Genomic DNA, 20818 nt, shown 5'->3' with positions numbered 1-20818 from the left:
TACTCATGTGCCAGATGGTTTCCTATTGTCCCACAGATATCACACACTGTTCCAATTTTTTTTGACTGTTTTCTTTCTTTCTGTTGCATTTGGATACTTTGTTTTCAAATGTATCCAAGTCACAAATTCCTTTCTCTACTATATTCAGTCAACTGATTAGCTCTTAAAAAGAATTCATCTCTGACATTCTACATTTTATTTCTAGCTTTTCAATTTTTTCTCTATTTGTACTTTCCATCGCCATACGTAAATAATACATTTATTCAAGCATATCATTTGCTTTTCTCACTAGACCTTTTAAAATATGTATCATAGTTATTTTATGGTCCCTGTTTGATAATCCCATAATCTGGGCCATCTCTGAGATTCAGATCTATCACTTGAGTATGTTTCATATATTCTTCCTTTTTTTGTAAGTCTTTTCTTGTTGTTTATCTAATTTCTACTTGAAGGCAAGTCACTATGTGTAAAAGAACAGAAACTGAAGTAAATTATGTCAATGTCCAAAAATGAGAATACCTTTTCTTCTATTAGGCCATTAGTATTTTGTTTGGGATCAATCTACTCTTATATTGATCTAGATCTGAGCTTTAGTGACATTCAGTTCACCACAGACTTTACCTTATTTAGGAGCAGGATCACCATCTTATCTACAGCAATGCTTTAGCTCTGAGTACCTGGATGGTTTGTCTCTGTTCTCTTAACGCCATACTTCTGCAAGCTCTGTGTTCCATAACACAGGCAGGAGGGTGTATTCTCTCTTATATTTTTTACACTTCACAACAGTAGAGGGTCAATGGGTGGTAATCAGTGTACTGAAGGTACTCAATGGCCATGGGGTGTCTCTCAGATGTTATTCCTAGCCTTCCTGTACTATGCACCTAGGACTGGGAGAGGAGGTATCTCTCAGCCCTCCTTCCCCTCTCCCAATAGTAGATGGTCACTATTTCCCACTCATTGTAAAGCCTAGAGTGTGGGAGGGTTTTAACTCATACTTTCTGAAATTTGTTTACTAGCATATGTTAGACTTGTGCCTGAGGACCATTATCGCAGAAGTATGTGAACTCAATATAATGTAAATAAAATATCCACCAGCCACCTAATATTCCAAAACTCTCTGCATACTTGACTAAGCAATAATTACACACATTGCCTGGTTAAACCCAGTCTCCAATTTGGATACCAGAGTTTGTTCTTGGTAAATTTTAAATGAAAATAGTCTTTAAAGTTTCAAGGGGCAATGGCTCAAGGGATGGAGTATTTGGGAATGGGAGATACTCCCCATTTAAATGCTAGATGAGAGATGGATTCCACTCTGAAACTCTGGAGAACCAGGAGTTATAACCCACAGAGCCAAAACAAGAAAGTTGCAAAAATTATATCACTTAGAGTGAAATATTATCAAATAAGCCATTCCATGATGGCTTATGGTTCATAAAAGGCTTTGATCTAATATAAATGTGTTTATATTTTACTGCATGTAAGGATCCTCTTCAGAGTATTAATTCACGCATTTTTCTTTAGTTTTTGCTAAGTTTGACTTTGGAAAGGATAATATAATATGAAAATATTGGATGAATAAAAGTCACTGTTAACATATAAGTTTTCCCATCTGTCTTCTTTTTCATATTTATTGTTACAACCTTTTGAACTTGGGAGACATTTTTTGCACAAAATCGAAATGAGTTACATGAAATTAATGTCCAAAGATGAAAGCATGAAATTGCAGAACATATATGTTTTTCCATCTCTTTATTGTTCATGTTCACTGTAATGCTTTGGGGAGCATTGTTTATGGGCTATACATTCAAACACCTAATTTAAAGACAAGAAAATATTAATCATTAGCCTAGTTCCACGTTTTTCCTAGGTACATTTTCTTAGTAGAGTATGAAGAATGTATTAGCTTCACATTGATATCCTATGTATTTCTATGGTAAATCTATAACTGTTCTCCCATATAATTAAATAGGGTGGATTTGTTCCACAGTTATTTTCTCTATGCATCTCATTGTATTTCATCGTGTAGAAAGTAATGTGATTATGGGCTTTAGTCAGAATGTTATTTTGTTCACTTAAGATTCATTCTCAGGAAGGTTGAACAAATTTGAATTTCATAAGATAGCTTTCTTTATGTGCTTCAGTAACTCTCTCCCTTTATATAAGAGAAAATCTTCTTGTTGAAGAGATCTACAGATCTCCCCAGTGCCTGGGGGGCCTGAACTAGCAGCAGGGGGGGCTTCAATGAAGGCTACTGCTTCCTGTGTCTCATTGATAGGGGTGCTATGCATATTTCCCAGACAGAATGTTGGTGTTGCAGTTACTAACCCTTCTAGATATTTGATACAGAGTAAAATTTGCCTTATTTCCTAAAGCCTCTGAGTTAAAAAAAAAAAATGAATCTTATTCCTTTTCATTATGTGATGTCGGGCAAGTTAGTCTTTCTGAGCATCACTTTCCATATCAGAAAAAAATGAGATACACATAATACCTACTTTGAAGGATTATTGTAACGATTACAGATATGGTTTATAATGAGCTTGGTACTTGGTAGGCACTTACCAAATATGAGCTGTCATTATGGCAGCAAAGTGAAGTGTTAAAAGTAGGGACTCCAGAGCCAGACTGTTTGTGACCAAATCCTGATTCTGATATGTACTAGCTGCCATTTGGGCAAATTGTTTAACCTCCCTCTCAGTTTTATCATCCAAAAGTTAGGAGTAATAACAGTACCTACCTCATCAGTAGGATTAGGTTAATTAATACATGTGTAAGACCAGTGTTTGGTGCATAGAGTAAGTGCAATATAAGTATTTGCTATTATTCTTCTCCATTTCACACAGCCCATACTAGGGCAAGCTGAGGAGATGGGAGGCCATTAGAGGTCTCAACTGAGTATCAGTCGTCTCAGTTGGTCTACAGTAGATAAGAGATTATGACTTTTTGTCAAAATGTATGTGCAGATAAAGCTGTCTTTAATAGTGTATGTATATCAACAAGAAGAATAACAAAAGCAGCAACTACAATTTATTGAGTGTGTACTACATGCGAAGCACATGCTAAACTCTTTACAAATATTAACCATTTGGTTCTCCCAATTACCCTAGGAGGTAGACACTACAGTTATTTAAATTTCACAATAGAAAAAATTGAAGATCAGAGAGGTTAAATAGCATTCTAAAGTCACATATCTAATGTGCTACTGGATCAAGATTCACAATTAAGTTTCCTAGTTATAAAGCCCATGCTCTTAACCACTCTGCCATATAGTCCTCTTCTGCACTAAGGGGGAAGCTTACCCCAGGGCTTCAGGATTCCTGTGCTGCATGATTTTTTTTTTCAATTTGATGTAGCAAATGAAAGCCCTCAAAACTATTGTCTTTTTGATTAGTGGTGGACTAACTAAATTCGAAGAATTTTCATGTCCATAGGCCTTGGAGGTCATATAACTTAGATCTGTCATTTTATCGGTGTGGAAGTAGATGCCCAGAGTACAGATGGAGCTTTCCTGAAGTTTAAGACGAGTTGGCAGGAAAACTGATACTCAAACCCCAGGATGTTTTTTTTCCGACATTCCACCAAGCCTGTAGTTTGAAAAATGGCAATGACAATGCAACTTTTATACAACTCGATGCTGTTTCTAGTTATGTGCAAACCCACAACAAATGTTGCCTTATTATAATGCCTAGTGCTTACTTTTGCAAATGCAAAGTCATGCTTTGTCCATTACCAATAATATAATATTTTTACAGGAGGGTTGTGGGGGGGAGGAACTTCAAGCTTCCTGAGTACCTAAAAGTAAATATCAGTAGAAATACATGCCAAATACCGTTAGGAAAAAATCCATTATATTATCAATACTCATTGCCCTAAATGGCATTTCTCTACTGCAATCATGAACACCATCTGCAGCCAGCTTCCCTGAAGAAGTACAGACTTGAAATTCATAATGTCTGGTGCTGGCACTCTTAATGCTGAAAAATCTTACCGTACTGCTTAGGAAGAACAAGTGTGCAGTTTCTGATTGAATGAGACATAAAGGAACTGTTCTTGACCCATTTTGACTTCTCGTGCACTGGCTCTTAGATCCAGGGAGTTGTATCCCCTGGGTAAATAACCATATCATGGCCTTCAGTAGTCTTTACTTGTTGCTTTTCTATTAGCAGTGACGAAGGATGTGCATGCTTCTCCTACAGACCTGTTGGTGCAGTATTATTTGTGTACTCAAGATGGTCCCCTTAACTCCAGAAATTATAAAGTTAGAGGGAAAAAAAGACTGGGTGAAAAATAGGCCTTATTTTACATACATCTTTTCCAGTCCCATAATACCGCATTACTTATTTCCCCATAGTTCGAATTAAGTAGAAACTCTGTTCAGACCAGATGGTTCTCTGACGTGGTTTCCAGATCAAGGTAAGAAATGAAGTAAACTGTAAGTTGTAAAACATATTGAACCACAGCTCGCAAAACAGATAAATTGAAGCCAACTATGATGTGAAAGACAAATGAAACTCCAAATATTTTTAATAAACTTATAAAAATGTTTTGAATAATTTTAAGTTTACAGAAAAGTTGCAAATATAGTACAGAGAATTCATATATACCCTTCATCTAGGTTTCCCTAAAGTTAACATACTATGGTACGTCTGTCAAAACTAAGAAATCAACACTGGTACATTATTATCAACTAAACCCCAGACTTTATTTGGATTTCACCAGGTTTTCCACTAAGGCCCTTTTTCTGTTCCAGGATTCAATCCAGGATAGCACAGTGCATTTAGTCATTATACCTCCTCAATCTCCTCTGGTTTGTGAGAGTTTCTTTGCTTTTTATTGGTTTTTAGCTCAGACTGTTTTAATAGTAATTCCACATGGCTTATGTGTCCTAAAGATAAGACCACTGACTATTCCAGCAATTCGCCTAGTTTACAAATTCTAACCTGCATTGTTAAGCACTATACTTAAAAACTTCTGTCCTAAAATGAATTACCTTTGACTAACCCCAGCCTTGAAAACCCTGTAAGTACTCTTTGCTACCTCCTCCTTTTTAACATAGTACTGAGACTCTGTCAAGGGGGACTTTCTCTTGCTTAGTGTGTTTCACATACCCAGCTTTGTATGATCAGCAGGTTTCTCTGGTAGTCTTTGTGTGAGGGCTTTGACAAAAGGGTCTATGATGATACCATTCAAACATCTACTAAATGCAAGAATCCCTTCCACAACATCTGATTGGTACTGGAATAGGTCTGTGTGATCCCATGGCCCTTCTATGAACATTGCCAGTGACAAGACATTGATTACCTTTCAAGATAGTCCATGCTACCTATTTTTATACAAACCCTATTGTTGGCAATGTCTTCATCAAAATGAGCCCTAATCTATTTCCATGCAGCTTCTCTTCATTTGTCTTATTTCTGTCTTCCAGAAAATCAAAATATTGGATGGAAAGTAAGCTCCGAGCACAGTTCCACTCAAGTGGTATGCAAGGAGTCGGACACGACTGGGTGGTCCTAGCTTTGTTCACATAGTGTCACTTGCTGGTTGTGTGAATTTGGGCTAATGACTCAACTTCTCTGGGCCTTAATTTTCTTACCTGATAAAAACAAAACAAACATAAAAACACCCTTCCTCATAGGAGTGTTGTGAAAATGAAAGAAATAACATATGTTGAAGCACCTAGCACACTGACAAGCTCAGAGAATTCTCTTAATAAATGATAGTTACCTTTTGGTCAGATGATCACCTCCTGAGTACCCAAGATGAAATGTACCATTTATGTTATATTGCATTATTGTGTTATTAGTTCTGCTTCACAGCAGTGAATTCTAACGTTCCCTTCTTGTTAACTAATTTCTTAAAAGGTTTAATTTTATTTTTCTGTTGACCTTTTTTTCCCCTCGAGACTTAATTAAGTTGTTACTGAACAGAATTGAAGTGTTAAATAACCTAAGATGATGGGTTTCTAGCATTCATGAATTCCACGCATCGCCAACCGGTGAGATTAGTCATGGCAGTGGATGGGAGAGCTTGGCAGGGATTAGCAAATACTCCTGTTAATCAGCAGAATGCGCAAATTAGGCCCTGGCTCATGGCATTGATATAGATCTCCATGGCAACACCAGGGTGAGCTGTTTACATGTGAAGAAGTGATTTCAAAGCTGCAAAGGATGATAGAAATTACTGCAATGACCATAAATAGGAAAAAACTGAGGAAAGGAGAAGTATTCCCACTTCTTAAAGAAATTCATACAACTTTCTATAAATTTAGTGGTAGTTTTACCATCTCTGAGCCTCTACTACTGGAAAGTTAATTGACAGTGATATAAACAGAAAGAAAGTAAGAGGGAGTAGAAGAGGGTCTGAAATCATTCATAAAATATACAATCCGTCCCTCTGACCAAATAACTATAAATCAGGATTATTTGCATATCTGTGTGTAGCAGGACTGTCTGAGTTAGTATCCTACTTCCACCATCCATTAGCTGTGTGACCTTAGGCAAAATTTTTAATCTCATAGTATCTTTTCTCCTCACCTATAACATAAAGCTAATAACAGTACCTAACCTCAGGAGGTTGTTATGAGATTTGGATAAGTTAACACATGTAAAGCATTTGGAACAATGGTTGGCTCAGAGTAAATGCTTGGGAAAATGTTAGCTGCTATTATTATTATCACTGTTATTATTATTCCTATTAGTTGGCCATAATTCTTGAATATAGACTACCTTTCTATTTTATACCCTGTAAAGAAACTACAGAGTGGGAAAGGTTATATTTTTCATTTTCTAATTTTGTTTGTGCTGGAAAAGAGACTTGGAAATGTCAGCACTAGAGAGGTTTTATAGATATTATCATTTTCAATTTCAGTACAACACTTAAGAAAATGATAGCTGTGATACTAGTTGAAGCATAGGATCCAAGTAAAGCCACTTTATTATTTAAACTCTCATCAAAACCCGGGAGCAGGTGGATATCTATAAAATGTGATGTGATCAAAATTGAATTAGATTATCTCAGAAATAGAGCTACCTTTTTAAACATATATGTAGCTCTGAAAATTAAACCCAGGCCCCTGTCCTCTCATGGGCCAATTTTCTCTGTGGTTTCAGCTCATTTCACCTTACTTGTGTCTGTTGGTTGATTAGGCTTCTAATCCAAGCAGGATAATTGCCGTAATTCAAGTTTGGATTCAATTTTCAGTGCTTACATTTGATGGGAGATTATTCAAATAGATACTGGGTTGTTTGCTTTGTGAGGTCAAAATTGTTGCTACTTTTTTATTAATGCCAACAAATCTCTTGCCAGTCACCACCCAGTGGTTCAAAAGCTTTTGGAGGCAGCCTAATGGAGCTGAAAGGGAGTGAGACTAAGAGTTAGAAACCTTGGTTGGAAGCCCTGCTGGCCTCCTGTACCATCTGACTCTTGGTCGTTCACTCTCATGTTTCTTTATTTGTGTTTCAATTTTATTTTCTTGTGCACCTTTTTGTAAGCCACTTCAATTCTTCTTTGGAATGAGGTAGGTCAGCAGTGACAATAACCAGAGTAATTCATATTCCAGAAATAAGGCAATATGAAAGAGGCTTTAACATAAGTGCATAAGTGTGATCAAAATGTTCAGTAAGATAAAGGAATAAAACTCTTAAGATATGATCAGAACGTTATGAAAAAATAGACATATTATCAAACACCAAACAGAAATTGTAAATATATATATGTATTTAATATATGTGTGTATATATATTTTATATATAACATTTGTGTGTATAGATATAATTTTGTATGCCATTCATAAAATATTATTGTATAATATATAGTATTTCTACCAATGAAATAAAAACAAAATCAACAGATAAATCCAGCTAAAGAGGGGATCAGTGAAGCACCCAGACTTTGCAAAGAAAGATACAGAGATGGAACTAGGAAAGAGAAGTAAGGAATCATGAGGGAGAGACTAAATAAAATGAATATTTTATCCGTTATTTCTATGTTTTATGGAAGAATAGGTAGGATGCACCTAACAGAAGTTTCAGTAGAACAACAGAGATTTAAAGAGAGGCAATAAGTAAAGAGTTGATAGCTAAATTTCCAGAATTGAAGCACAGCAATAGAAAAACTGATTAAGCACAATTGAAGAGGAATACAGTGAGCAGGGAAATTTTCAATATGTTTTCAATATATTCAAATACCAACCAAATCCTAGTTGTTCCTCTCCTATAGGAATACTGAAATCTATATAGATGAATTACTGGCATTACCTGGCTTGGACAGTCTTTTCACACAATCTTTAATTTGTTACCTTAAAGTTTTATCATCATAAAAATTATTTATTGACTGCCCATGTGAAAAATCTCTGGTCTCCAACCTCACGCCAGTTATATCAGGAGAATGGCTGACTTACCATGACATACATGCCAATGTAATTTTCATTTTTATTGGCATCTTTCTAAAGGGATTACTTCTACTACACCCTCTGCTGTTGCCAGGCAGAAATCAGTGACAACTGTATACTTGAACATCAATGTTGACAATATGTACTGAATGCGATCAGTAGGAAAAAGAAGACGATCTCTTTAAAGCAAGGAATAAAAACTTACAAATGTTCATCAGAATATCCACATAGCATAGTCGATTTCTCCCAGTCCCCAGTGGTTGATGTTCAAAGGGTAGTGATATAAAAATCTAAGGTTTTGCAAATTCTTTAGCTGAGGGAAAGTAATATGGCCTAGTAAGAAGAATATAGTACCAGTAGTCCGTTGAAATCCAGGTTTGAAGTCTGGCTTTACCTAATTTCGTTCCCCAACTTCTGAGCTTCTTCCCATCCTCCCACATTCATCTTCAGTGACAGGTTTTGTTTTCTGAAGCTGGATTCAATTCCCGCCCTCCTGCCCTCCTGCCCACGGAGTTAGCTGCACCCTCTTTGGGCTCTGAAAACACTGGATATTTAGTATCATTCTTAAAGTGCTTACCACACTTGTGTTTTAGTTAACCATTTACTTCTCTTTCTCCTCCACTTGAGGCCAGGGACAGTCACTGGAGAGGCAGTAGAGTCGTTTTTTAAAACATGAAATATAAAGGCAGTATGCACAAATTTAAATTCTGACTCCACCACTCCCTACACTAATGAATGCATTACCCTTTCTTCATCTCAGCTTCTTAATCTGTAAAATGGAGATAAGTTCATAAGGTTATTATAAGTATTAAAAGAGTAAACAAAGTACAATAAGTCCTCGCTTAAATGTCATAAATAAGTTCTTGGAAATTGCAACTTTAAGTGAGATGACATACAGCAGGTCTTCAAATAATGTCATTTCTTTCAATATTGTTTCCTTATAATGTTGATGAGAAAAAAAATTTGGTTTCGTTATGTCATTTCGCTTAAAATTGCAGTTTTCAAGAACATATCAATGACATAAGTAATGATTTATTGTACTTTGAATAGTGCCCGGAGTAGAGTTGGTGCTCAATACATTAGAGCTATTAGTATTTTTGCATCCTTCAGGTCTTAGCTCAGTACTTGGCAAATAGTTCTCAGTAAATGTTGAATGAATAAATTAATGAATGAACAAATGGCCCAAGCCAAATGTATTCAACTTCTCTTGCCTCAGATCTCTTCTCTAAAATGAAATCATTAGGTAAGCATCAAGGCTTCTGTTAGGAAATCAGTTTCTAAAATTGCTTGAGGCCTTCAGTGGTTGCACGAAAAGTTACTAAATAATTTCAGTCTGTTGACTGTACTTTTAACTGTCAGAAGAGAAAAGTTAGAGCAAATTAGCTAGAATAGATATTGGAGAAGCTCCTAATTGCAAAAGGATAGTCATGGGCTTCCGAGTATGGAAGTGAATACACTGTGTATAATATTTTTCTCTCTTTTGGCTGAACTCAAGCTTCCTGTAGCTAAAAACAGATGGCACAAAAAAGCTTACAGTGTGGAAAGCCAGTTTTTCCTATATGAAAAGAACTGAGTGTTTGGAGTGCTTTAACTTCTTGTCTCTGCTAAGTAGTGATGGAGAGAAAGGCCGGGAAGCGTCCTTTGGGTCTCATAGCATTCCAAAGTCCCAGATTACCTGAGTCAAAACAGGTTCTAGTGTTAAACTATTTCTTGGGCTAGGAAACATAGAATAACATTAAGTAGTGCTTTATAATCCTATAATTTTCATGAGAAAGTTAGCAATGTTTTCTTTAAATATTGCTATAAGAAGTTATTGAGTGTTATGAACTGTGCTTATAACTAGGCATAGATCATATGTATTATTTTTATTTCATAATTCACTTTTGTTAAAGAAAAAAAAAACTGATTAGAAAAATCATGCTATATTTCATCTCATTCAGTCCCCCAAGCCAAAAGATAGTCACATCCAGGCACCACTGTTGAGCAACCCAAATTCCAGACCCACTGCCAATGAGGAAAGAAGTAGTATTTAAAGGTCTGGCCTTGTATACATAAATGTACTTTTTGGCTAAGGATCCTTAGCTTAAATACTTGCACTTCCACTTATGTACTAGCCAGGAAACCATAGTCATATCACTTAGTCTTTCCAGGCTTCACTTTTCTCACCTTTGCAATGGCAATAATGATAATACCTACCTTACATGTTGTTGTAAGGATTAAAGGGATTAAGGTTATAGCACTTAACAAGTTGCTTGTCCAATTATAACCATAGTATTTATTGAGTGTTATCACCATTTCCAACCCCAGTTTTGGGAAAAACAAATCTAAAGCAGAAGGGAGAGCTTAAAAATCATCTAGGGCATCTGCACAGTTCTCAGGTGGGTTATCAACCTGTCTTTCATCTCCTCCTTAGAATATGGAGGATAGTATTTTCTCTGAATATACCAGGTTCTTCTCCCCAAATCTTGGTCAGTGTCTGAAAAGAGATGTGTTAAGACTCTTAATCCTGAGGGAACACTAAAGCATTTTCCCATTACCTCTCTGTTGCTTTAAAAAATATAAATTCTTGATAGGAAATTGGAGCAAACAGTGCCATTGGCAAGTAGGAAATCCATCCAGTGTTCCTTAATGCTGGTTGTGAATCTTGCCTCCATATGCTAAATAATAACAGACACTAGATCATTTGCCCACACTGCATTCCTTTCCTCAAATACTGAGTTTAGGTCACCTTCCAGTAACTTTATTTCCTGAATTGGCTTAAATCCAGAAAAATTAGGTTGTCTGCCATTGCCTCAAATCCTCCATCATTTTTTCCCCTAGCTTTTCATTTAGGTTACCTAGTTCACTGGGCAAGAAATGAACCCAGTGTTACAGATATTTTGCCTCTGATTCTTGTACATTCTTAGCCTGCCATCAATGTCTCACCATAGAAGCACCTCACTTAATGTTTGTTAGCCATCACTTAGTTCATAAAATAGAAATTGTTCCTTCAAGATCTTCAAATATTATTGAGTAAAACAGAATCAAATTCACTTAGAGAACCTGATGCTTTTCTTGGCTCTAGACACTCTGTCACCACTGAAGCAACCCATTTGATTAATAATACATTTATTGTGTCTACAAAGTGTTTTCTGCAAGTTGGATGAGAGAAACTTCAGGAAATGAATGTGACTGCCTTGATCCACATGCTCCAAGTTCATCCAGTATGATCTTCCAAAGGCAAAAGCACTAACAATTAGCTTTGTGTTATGGCTCACACCTGTAATTCCCAGCACGTTGGGAGGCCAAGGCGGGAGGATCACTTGAAGCCAGGAGATAGACAGAGACAAGCCTGGGCAACAAAGTGAGACCTTAGCCTTAGAAAAAAAAATAGTTAAATGTGGTGGCACGTGCCCGTAGTCCCAGCTACTTGGGGACTGAGATGGGACATGGCTTGAGCCCAGGAGTTAGAGGTTACAGAGAGCTGATCACGCCACTGCACTCCTGACTGGGTGACAGAGAGACCAGATCTCAAAACAAAACAAACCAACAACAACAACAACAAAAACACTAGCAATCCCCATGCCCTATCAGAGGGGACCTTTGCCTTCTCATAATGGTGTTACTGCCCCTTTCCACTCTCCTAGTGATTACTTCTTGGTGGCAGGTCATGGTTATACAAATAGTCATGTAGTTTTTATGACAGAATGATAGTCTTAATGGAAACCAACCCACATACCTAGCTAGATAGAAAAGGTTTTTGTTGTATTCATAAAAGGTTTTATAGAAGAAAAATCAGCAATCAATCATAGTATTTAACAACGCTCACTGAAAAGAATGTTTTCCTTGTACAAAACTTAAATCCCTACATATTAAAGCTTAAGCTCATTTCCTTGTATTCTCTCCTCAAGATTAAGAGAGAAACCTCCGCCCCAGAAAGCTGCTATTTCTCTCCAGGTTTTCTTGATTAAATGGCCAAGCAGGTAATCAGAGGCCTTGAACTCTCGATGTTGCAGCTGCCATGGCTAATTAAATGGTGAAGTGCTGAATTCACAGACATGATTAATACCATCAGGGCGTTTTATGGCTTTAATGTTCATAAATTATGACTGAACAATGAAATTTGTATGTGGGTTATAGGATTTTTCTTCTTAAGGATCAGAATTAATCAGTGTTTTCTCAATTGATTTTAAATATAAATCAGAGGTAGCATCAGTAAATTCTATAGCTTAAGTATTTAGAGAATGATCTCAGAAACAGGACATAATGAAGACCAAGCCACCATCCTAGTGTGATGCAAGCCTAAGGTCTTGTGGATTTTCATTCTAAATGCAATTCAGGAAGGCCAATCAGTTTCTAAAAGGATGGTTCTGGAGACCTTTGTTTCTGAAGTATAACTCCCCTAAATGATCTAATCTTTGCCAGCTAATATATGTGTCAGGGTATGTAACAGAATACAGTAGTCACTCTTTCTTTACCTGGAATTCTAGTGTGACACTAACAAGATTTCCTTAAATTGCATTTTTCTTCCTGGAGTTAAGTGTCTATTTCTTTTCTTCCTGGAGTTAAGTGTCTATTTCTTTTCTTTCTTTTTTCTTATTTTTCTTTTTTTTAGAGGCAGGGTCTTACTCTGTCACCCAGGGTGGAATGCAGTGGCAGGATCATAGCTTGCTGCAGCCTGGAACTCCTGGGCTCAAGGGATCCTTCTGCCTCAGCTTCCCAAAATGCTGGGATTACAGGTGTGAGCCACTGTGCCTGGCTGGCTGAAAAGAGCCTATTCTGTTAGCTTTTCTCTAAACTCCTCATTTGTATTTCTATCCAGTTGTTTCTCTGAGCCTTTGTACATAATTAGACCACAAAAGGTGGTACTTGGCTACCTCATCTCGTAAATACTCTCTCTGCTGCCTTACTTAGTGAATGGGGAGATCCCAGTGTTACTCGACGTTGGTGCATTTGAATCTGCCAACGTTTCCTTTCTTTGAGCTCATCATCAGTCCTTGACCAGGTAACTTCCCACTCAGATATTTTGGTGAACTGTTAGTGTAGAAGGAGAACAAACTGGCAAGTGATTCTGAGTGAGCTTATCTTCACATAGGAAGGGTGTTTGAAATTTCTCATTTTCAGAATTTCAGAAAGACAGCCAATTCCTTTCTGCTCAGAATGGACTGAGGCTGCTCCCGATTAGGCTGTCTGAGTTCTCTCATTTTTACTCATCACAGTCACATCTGTTTGGGTTTCTGTCTCTCTCCTGGAGATGCCTCTTGAGAGCAGGTCCCCTCAGCTTCCTTACAGCTCCTCTGAGGCCTGCCAAAAGAGATTGGCAGAGAACGATCAGCATTCTATGCCCAGATAACTCACATAACTCTCTCTGAAAAGAATGCTAAAACCTAGTTCTCAAGTGAACCCACGAGGAGTGGAATCAAAGGGACTTTTGCATTTTTCCTTGGAATCCAATTTAGAATTTATGTTCTCATGGGGTGGGAAGAGAACAGAGAGATGGGAAGTATGAAGAGGGGAAGATAAAGAAGTAGGAACAGGAACATATGGGAAAAATAATCATAGGCTCCCAGAGCCAAAAGGACTTTAAGGAACATGTCATCTGGAGGTTTCCAAACGTTTTGTTTTTAGTACCAGAATCTTTTCATTTTTATTTTTTACATAAGAAATCATACAGTGAGCTCCACTATATAAAACAGATGAAAAGAGAAAGAGAAATAAACAGTTGAATGAAAACAGTTAAAATAGATGAAATCTACTGTTGAAACATTGGCGAGGGAACTTTTATTACTTTTCATTACTTTTAGATTGCTGAAGAATACAAAGTGAAAACTGCCAATCTTGTCTAAGTATTACTTTAAAGATGGGAAAATTGAGGCCTGTAATATGGAGAAATGACATACTCAAGGTCACACAGCCAATTAGTGGCAGAGATAGGATTAAAACATATGTTTCCAGCCTGCCAGGCTAGAACTCTTTGGGAGTTGAGTTAGAAAAAGAAGCTAAGAATGCTTTCTTTCTGAACATGGTCAAAAAGAGAGGTTGGTGGACAATGCAATGGGAGAGCGGACACGTGGGAGAAACAACGGAGAATAGACCCCACCTTAGAATAGAGCGTAGAAGAGTTTGAACCACCAGGGATAAGCAGAGATAATTGAAATTTACAAATATGGAGGAGATCCAGGAAGTTCCATAGCAAGGCCACAATGTGAACTGCTAGGAACAAATCAAAACTGGAGAAAAAGGGATTTGGAAATAGGTGTCAAAAGAGAATTCTTTATTACTTCCCCTACACAAATGTCATACTATTGGCCCAGGATGGCAGTGGGACAGCAAAGACAAGCAAAATATGCTTCTCTAGGATTGGCTGCAATTCTTTCATTATACCTTCTCAAGATGGATGTGACTTTGGCATAGTTTCCTGTTGGAGATTTGAAAGTAATATTCACATTCGTCTCTGAAATTTTAAGCACCTGGGAAATAGACATGAGAGTTAGGAAAACGCGAACATATCTGCTTTGTGTGTGTGTCTGCGCGTGTGTGCGTGTGTGGAGTTTCGCTCTTATCGCCCAGGCTGGAGTGTGGTGGCCTGATCTTGGCTCACTGCAACCTCCGCCTCCCGGGTTCAAGCGATTCTCATGCCTCAGGCTCCCAAGAAGCTGGGACTACAGGCAGGCGCCACCATGCCTGGCTAATTTTGTATTTTTAGTAGAGACAGGGTTTCACCATGTTGGCCAGGCTGGTCTCAAACTCCTGACCTCAGGTGATCTGCTTGCCTCAGCCTCCCAAAATTCTGGGATAACAGGCGTGAGGCACTACGCCTGGCCAATATCTGCATTATTAATGGTTAAGTTCATTGAGCAATATGATTTGGACCCAATTTCAAAATGGTTTTCTTTCACTTTCTGCCCCAGATTGAATTTACCCTCTGGTCACAGGCCTTTGTGAGTTCTCTTTGTGGAAGAGAGAGGAGAATGAATGAGGTCCGTAGACAGACAGATCACAGAGAGATGCCCCCTTCTCAAGTCTCATTAATAATGTGCCATGCATTTTCCTGTTCATGAAAACAAAAGATTCAAGGGGGTCAGGATATAAAAAGACAGAAATATCTTTTGTGGGTTGGCAGGAACATGTGACAGAGGGAGAGTCTCGTTCCCCCTCCCCCATACTCTTCATTTTTCAATATTATACAATTTAATCAGGGAGAGAAGGATTAGAGCAAGAAGGACATCTACAAACACGTGTAGAATCACCTGGTTATCAGCCTTGGCCCAGTGGTTCCATGAGCTTATGTGGATGGTAGACAGGAGTTAGAAACAAAAGGATGTATTTACAGTTTGTGTTTGCAAATTTGTAATAAATGCCCCCGCCATTCTTATTATATATTCCTGAAGTCTTCTCTGAGTCTTTTTACCTCTAATATGTACCACAGAGTGTCCACACCAATAATTCTACAGGCATCCTGAAAATACCTTATGAATGGTGTTTGCAGAAGCAAACAGTGAGAGCTATCTGAGAGGAGAAGTGGAGGAAAAACGGTGTGGGAAAGCCCTTATGATTTTCTCAATACCATCTCTTCTTCTAAGGTCTATCCCCTTCCTGAATCAGAACTTCATCCTTCTTTAGCTTTTGCATGCCTGCTCTGGGTCAGGATCCCAAGAGAGAAATGAGAGTAGGAACAAAAGGCCCTTGGGGTTGGTGCTCGGCAGAAGGTAAAAACATGCAGAGAATAAGCAGAGACCTTGTACCTGTTCATCACCCACCCCAAATATTTGGGCTTGATCAAAGCTTCTCCTGACCCCTCTTTATGTAAGATATTTCCCTTCATGGTATCTGGAATTTAAACAACAATCACAAACATTTTGAACTACGAAATAGCCTCCTACTCTTCAGAATCAATATCAATCAGTCATTCATCAGGGATTTATTTTTCCCTACGAATCAAATTTTAAAGAAGTGGATACTTGAATAGACTTGAGGTGTTAAAACTCTCGTCTACCTTGTCCTCCCTTTTCATTTGGGAAAGCCAAAAGCACAAAAGAGTAGGTAGAAAATGTCAGACCCTTTGGCATCATTCTCCTGTAACTATCAGTCTCAACCCACTGCAACTTTTACCCCAGTCTGCCTTGCAGACACACAGTGGTGCTTCTGATGGAGCAAGAGACATTTCAAGATTGGAGAGAAGTGGAAGGAGGGGTAGCAACAGCTTCCCCTGTGAAGCAATGGAATCTACAGAAGGGTCCGGTGATTCAGCTCTTATGGGCTAAGAAGCCTGAAAGCATTTCAGTGTTGCTGAGTCCGAGCTTGTTTGTTGGGTAGTCAGGCAAGGAAAAAAGGGCTAGAGTCTGAAGATAAGCTGAGCATCTGGTTTTGCATCTACATTAGTTCTGAAAAGAGGTGATGGGGGTGCCATGTAGGAGTCCAGTAAAGACGGTGTAGGGCTGCCAGGTAGTAGAGCTGCTCTATTTTGCTTCCTATTTGGCCTCAGAAATCAAGTAAAATAGTCAAATAATTGTGTCTGTTTGAAGGTAGGGATGTAGACAGGCCATTTCTCTTTGCTGCATTTCTGGCCTCAAAACCTCTTCTTTCTTTTCCTCCAGAATAAAATATAACACAGGGAGAGGACAGAACTTGTTAATAGAGTGAGGCCAGCAAAAAGCCAGACTGGTTCCTGAATTGGAGGGAAGGAGGCTGCCTGACTTTGGAGGAGCAGAAAAAAATAAGTTAGGAGATTAGAGATGGGCCACAGCTTAAATAGAGAGGTTCGACTCTGCATTTCCCAAATACGTAATGCTTACGGTACACGACCCAAGCTCTCTGCTTGAATCCCAAATCTGAGCGGACAGATGAGGGGGCGCAGAGGAAAAACAGGTTTTGGACCCTACAAATTGGCTTGAAATGAAAAGTCAGCAAAAACCACTGGGTGGCAGCGTGGTGTGCGGGCGCAGCTCTGCAGTGTCTGCTTCTGCTGCTACCGCTGGGGCTGAACCCGTCTGGGGACTCTGGCCTCCTCCCCTGAATGGCTACAAGTGTCGCCAAGCAAAATACCTCTGCGCGGGTGGGTGAGGGTTCTCCGGGTTGTTGGTGCGTCCAAGCCTGAGGCAGGGATCTGGCGAACTTTGGAGGGGCTCCAGCCCGAGCACAATCTGGTCAGCTCAAACACTGAGGAAACACCCCCACCACTCCATCCCCCAATGCCGAGCAAACCCCCGCTCCGTCAGCCCAACTACCTCATCTCAGTTCCTCCTCCATCACTGTTTCCTCCCGAAGCTCCTTTCGGGAAAAGGAGGGGAGAAGGATTTGGACGATTGGGGCAGTGCGGAAGCCCCTACAGGTGTTAGCCGGAACGGCCGGCCGGGGACTTGGGGGGGTGGGGGTGGGGGTGGGAGGGGCGGCCTGCGGCTCCGAGCCTACGGGCTCAGCCCCGGGAGGGAGGGGCCGTCGCGGGAGGGGGCTGCAAGGAGGCTGTCGCGCTGTTCCGGAGGGTGCCTGCGGCGGCTGAATTCCTGTGCTGCGACTGTGCCGCGCCCAGAGCAGCAGCAACAGCGAAGATGCGAGGCCATTACCTGTTTGATCCCTGTCGGAAACCTGGCACGGGCCAACTTTTCCCGATTATCACGCCAAGAAGTTGCAAGGACTAGTCGAAGACTCGGAGGGGCCAGGGCGAGGGCGCGCTCCCCCGCGCGCTGCCTCCTGCCTCCTCCCTCCTCCCTCCGGCCGCCCGAGCTCCCGGCCTCTCTCCCGCCCGCGCTCACTCCCTCCGCCCGCCTCCCTCCTCTGGCCCCCTCCGCGCGGCACAGGGCGGGGGGTGCCGCGAAACTCCGACCCGAGCCACTTGGACTTGCACAGTGTCCGCCGGGCGCAGGGGCCGACCGCACGCAGTCGCGCAGTTCTGCCTCCGCCTGCCAGTCTCGCCCGCGATCCCGGCCCGGGGCTGTGGCGTCGACTCCGACCCAGGCAGCCAGCAGCCCGCGCGGGAGCCGGACCGCCGCCGGAGGAGCTCGGACGGCATGCTGAGCCCCCTCCTTGGCTGAAGCCCGAGTGCGGAGAAGCCCGGGCAAACGCAGGCTAAGGAGACCAAAGCGGCGAAGTCGCGAGACAGCGGACAGGCAGCGGAGGAGAAGGAGGAGGAGGCGAACCCAGAGAGGGGCAGCAAAAGAAGCGGTGGTGGTGGGCGTCGTGGCCATGGCGGCGGCTATCGCCAGCTCGCTCATCCGTCAGAAGAGGCAAGCCCGCGAGCGCGAGAAATCCAACGCCTGCAAGTGTGTCAGCAGCCCCAGCAAAGGCAAGACCAGCTGCGACAAAAACAAGTTAAATGTCTTTTCCCGGGTCAAACTCTTCGGCTCCAAGAAGAGGCGCAGAAGAAGACCAGGTCGGAAAGGGTTTTTGCTTTCTTTTCCCCATACTTTACGAGTGAGGTGGGGGCGGTGGGGAGCAGGTATGTAGCATAGGTGAGTTTGTTGGTGGCCCATCTTGTGCAGAAGAGGCCACCTAGCCTGTGTGCGTGCGTGGGAAGGCGATGGCTTTCTTGCCTCCGTAACAGTAACACGCTTGCTGCATTGCAACTGCCCTGGGACAGGCGCAGAGCCTGGGGGCATACTCTGCCCTGGGTGGCTTGCCCTCAGCTTCGGACATGTCACATATGTGCATGCCCGGTGGGCTCTGGGCAGGCGTGACCCAGACATGGCTATGATATGTATGGCGTGGAAATTGCAGGCGCAGAGCTGGGCAGACACCATCCTCCCGTCCCCAGGAGAGCCTGGGTAATCCCTCTCTTGCTTTTATCTCTGCCTCAGACCCTTCCCCTCCAGCTTCCACCTCCAAGGGATGTGGGCTTCTGCTGTCTAGGCATTGCGTTTCTTTGATTACTTTTAAGCTTTTTGGGACAGACTTGACTTGTGGTGCAGCTTCGAAATGTTTGCTGGGGCGGGGGGAGGGGGGATTTCTAGAACCTTGTTGCAAAGAGCTGAGAGATTTGGTTAGACTTAGTATAATTGGTTACATGCTACTAAAATGCGGTGTTGAAGAGGGGATTTAAACTCATACCCAGATTGTGGTGCTTTTGAACATTTTCAGTGGTAGGAGTAGCGCGATATTCCAGCGACTGGAAATTCAGCTCTAGGTGTCAGGTTGCGTCAAGGTAGACCTTCAGGCGAGCATGCAGTTTATTTGCCATTCTTAACCAAATGAATCTTTTACACTCTTTTCTGCCTTTTACTAGATAAATATTACAAAAAAAATAAGAGTCACCGATCTGTTATTTCTCCATTTATGTGTGCTACACCCTGGGATGGAAAAGCAGACATAACGTTTTCTGTTTGCACAAAGTTTTTAATGCATTAACTGTAAATTAGGCTTGTTTCAAAAAGGCTTAAGTGGTTGCAAAGCATGCTTATGTGGCTCGAATAATCACATAAATATTATTTCAGCGCAGGTGTCTATATTCAGTAAAAGAAAATTTTGGATAACATGGCTGTTATTGGTAAATTAGACACTTGATTAATCTATGGTTATTCATAATTGAAAATCATTTTAATTAAGAACTCATATTTTTGATAATCATACTTCTGATATGAAATTTGAAAAATTAGTATGCACTGATTTTTTCCTTCCTACCAACAAAAACCCTGCTCTTTTCACACACATTTTCACTAATGGTAATTAATATGACAAGATTTGTTAATGGTGGTTGTATCTCCCTCCTCCCTTTTTTGGTATAAAAGGCTCAATTTTCCAAATACAGTTTCCTTAATGGGGTTCCACGTTATTTATGCATTTTCTACCTTCTTAGAATAAAGGAGATTATTTATTCAAATTGTGGTCATTCTGAAGGAAATCTTTGCTAGTGGGTTTTTGGTCCTTGGTCGGTTGGCAGACAACTCTGAATTATCTTTGTATTTCTCCTTTTCCTTTCACATGAAAAGTAGCACAATTTCAAAAGGCAGAATAGCCATTTGCCAACCCATTACAAATACTCAGTGAGATAGAGTTCCACTCTGTAAACCAAAGGACAGGTTATCAGAAACTATAGACACTTTCAGAAGCTTTACCAATGTTTCCAGATAGAAATAAAATGTTTCTTTAGTTTGAAAATTTATTCTGAAACTCAGAGTTTGTTTTCTTTCTTCCAGACACCTTAAAAGTGTAGTTTGACTTTTTCCATTAAGATTTGTAAATGAAATTAGAAATTGAAATTCCTAGTCTTTTCAACTACATAGGCACAATTTATCAATTGATCCAAATCATTGTTCTCTTTGCAGAGCCTCAGCTTAAGGGTATAGTTACCAAGCTATACAGCCGACAAGGCTACCACTTGCAGCTGCAGGCGGATGGAACCATTGATGGCACCAAAGATGAGGACAGCACTTACAGTAAGTGACTGCAAAATAAATAGTATATGCCAGCATGTTGTTAACATTCTGTTTTTATTTATTTTAAAAATAAATACGCTTT

At 40.3% G+C, this 20818-nt stretch overlaps 1 protein-coding gene across 4 annotated transcripts in view; it reads left to right on the top strand.

The window, feature by feature from the left end:
- The window catches only part of FGF13 (fibroblast growth factor 13), a 593844-nt gene that overhangs the window by 495670 nt on the left and 77356 nt on the right, over window positions 1-20818 (top strand). For 3 of the 4 annotated variants that reach the window (XM_024352961.3, XM_009439703.3, NM_001280471.1), the window contains 1 exon segment: window positions 20626-20736. In XM_024352961.3, the coding sequence (XP_024208729.1) occupies window positions 20626-20736 (111 nt within the window). 4 annotated transcript variants of the gene reach the window in all.

Source organism: Pan troglodytes, chromosome X (assembly GCF_028858775.2).
Source record: "Pan troglodytes isolate AG18354 chromosome X, NHGRI_mPanTro3-v2.0_pri, whole genome shotgun sequence".
In the NCBI taxonomy this organism is placed as follows: Eukaryota; Metazoa; Chordata; class Mammalia; order Primates; family Hominidae; genus Pan; species Pan troglodytes.
This window is presented reverse-complemented; position numbering and strand designations above follow the sequence as displayed.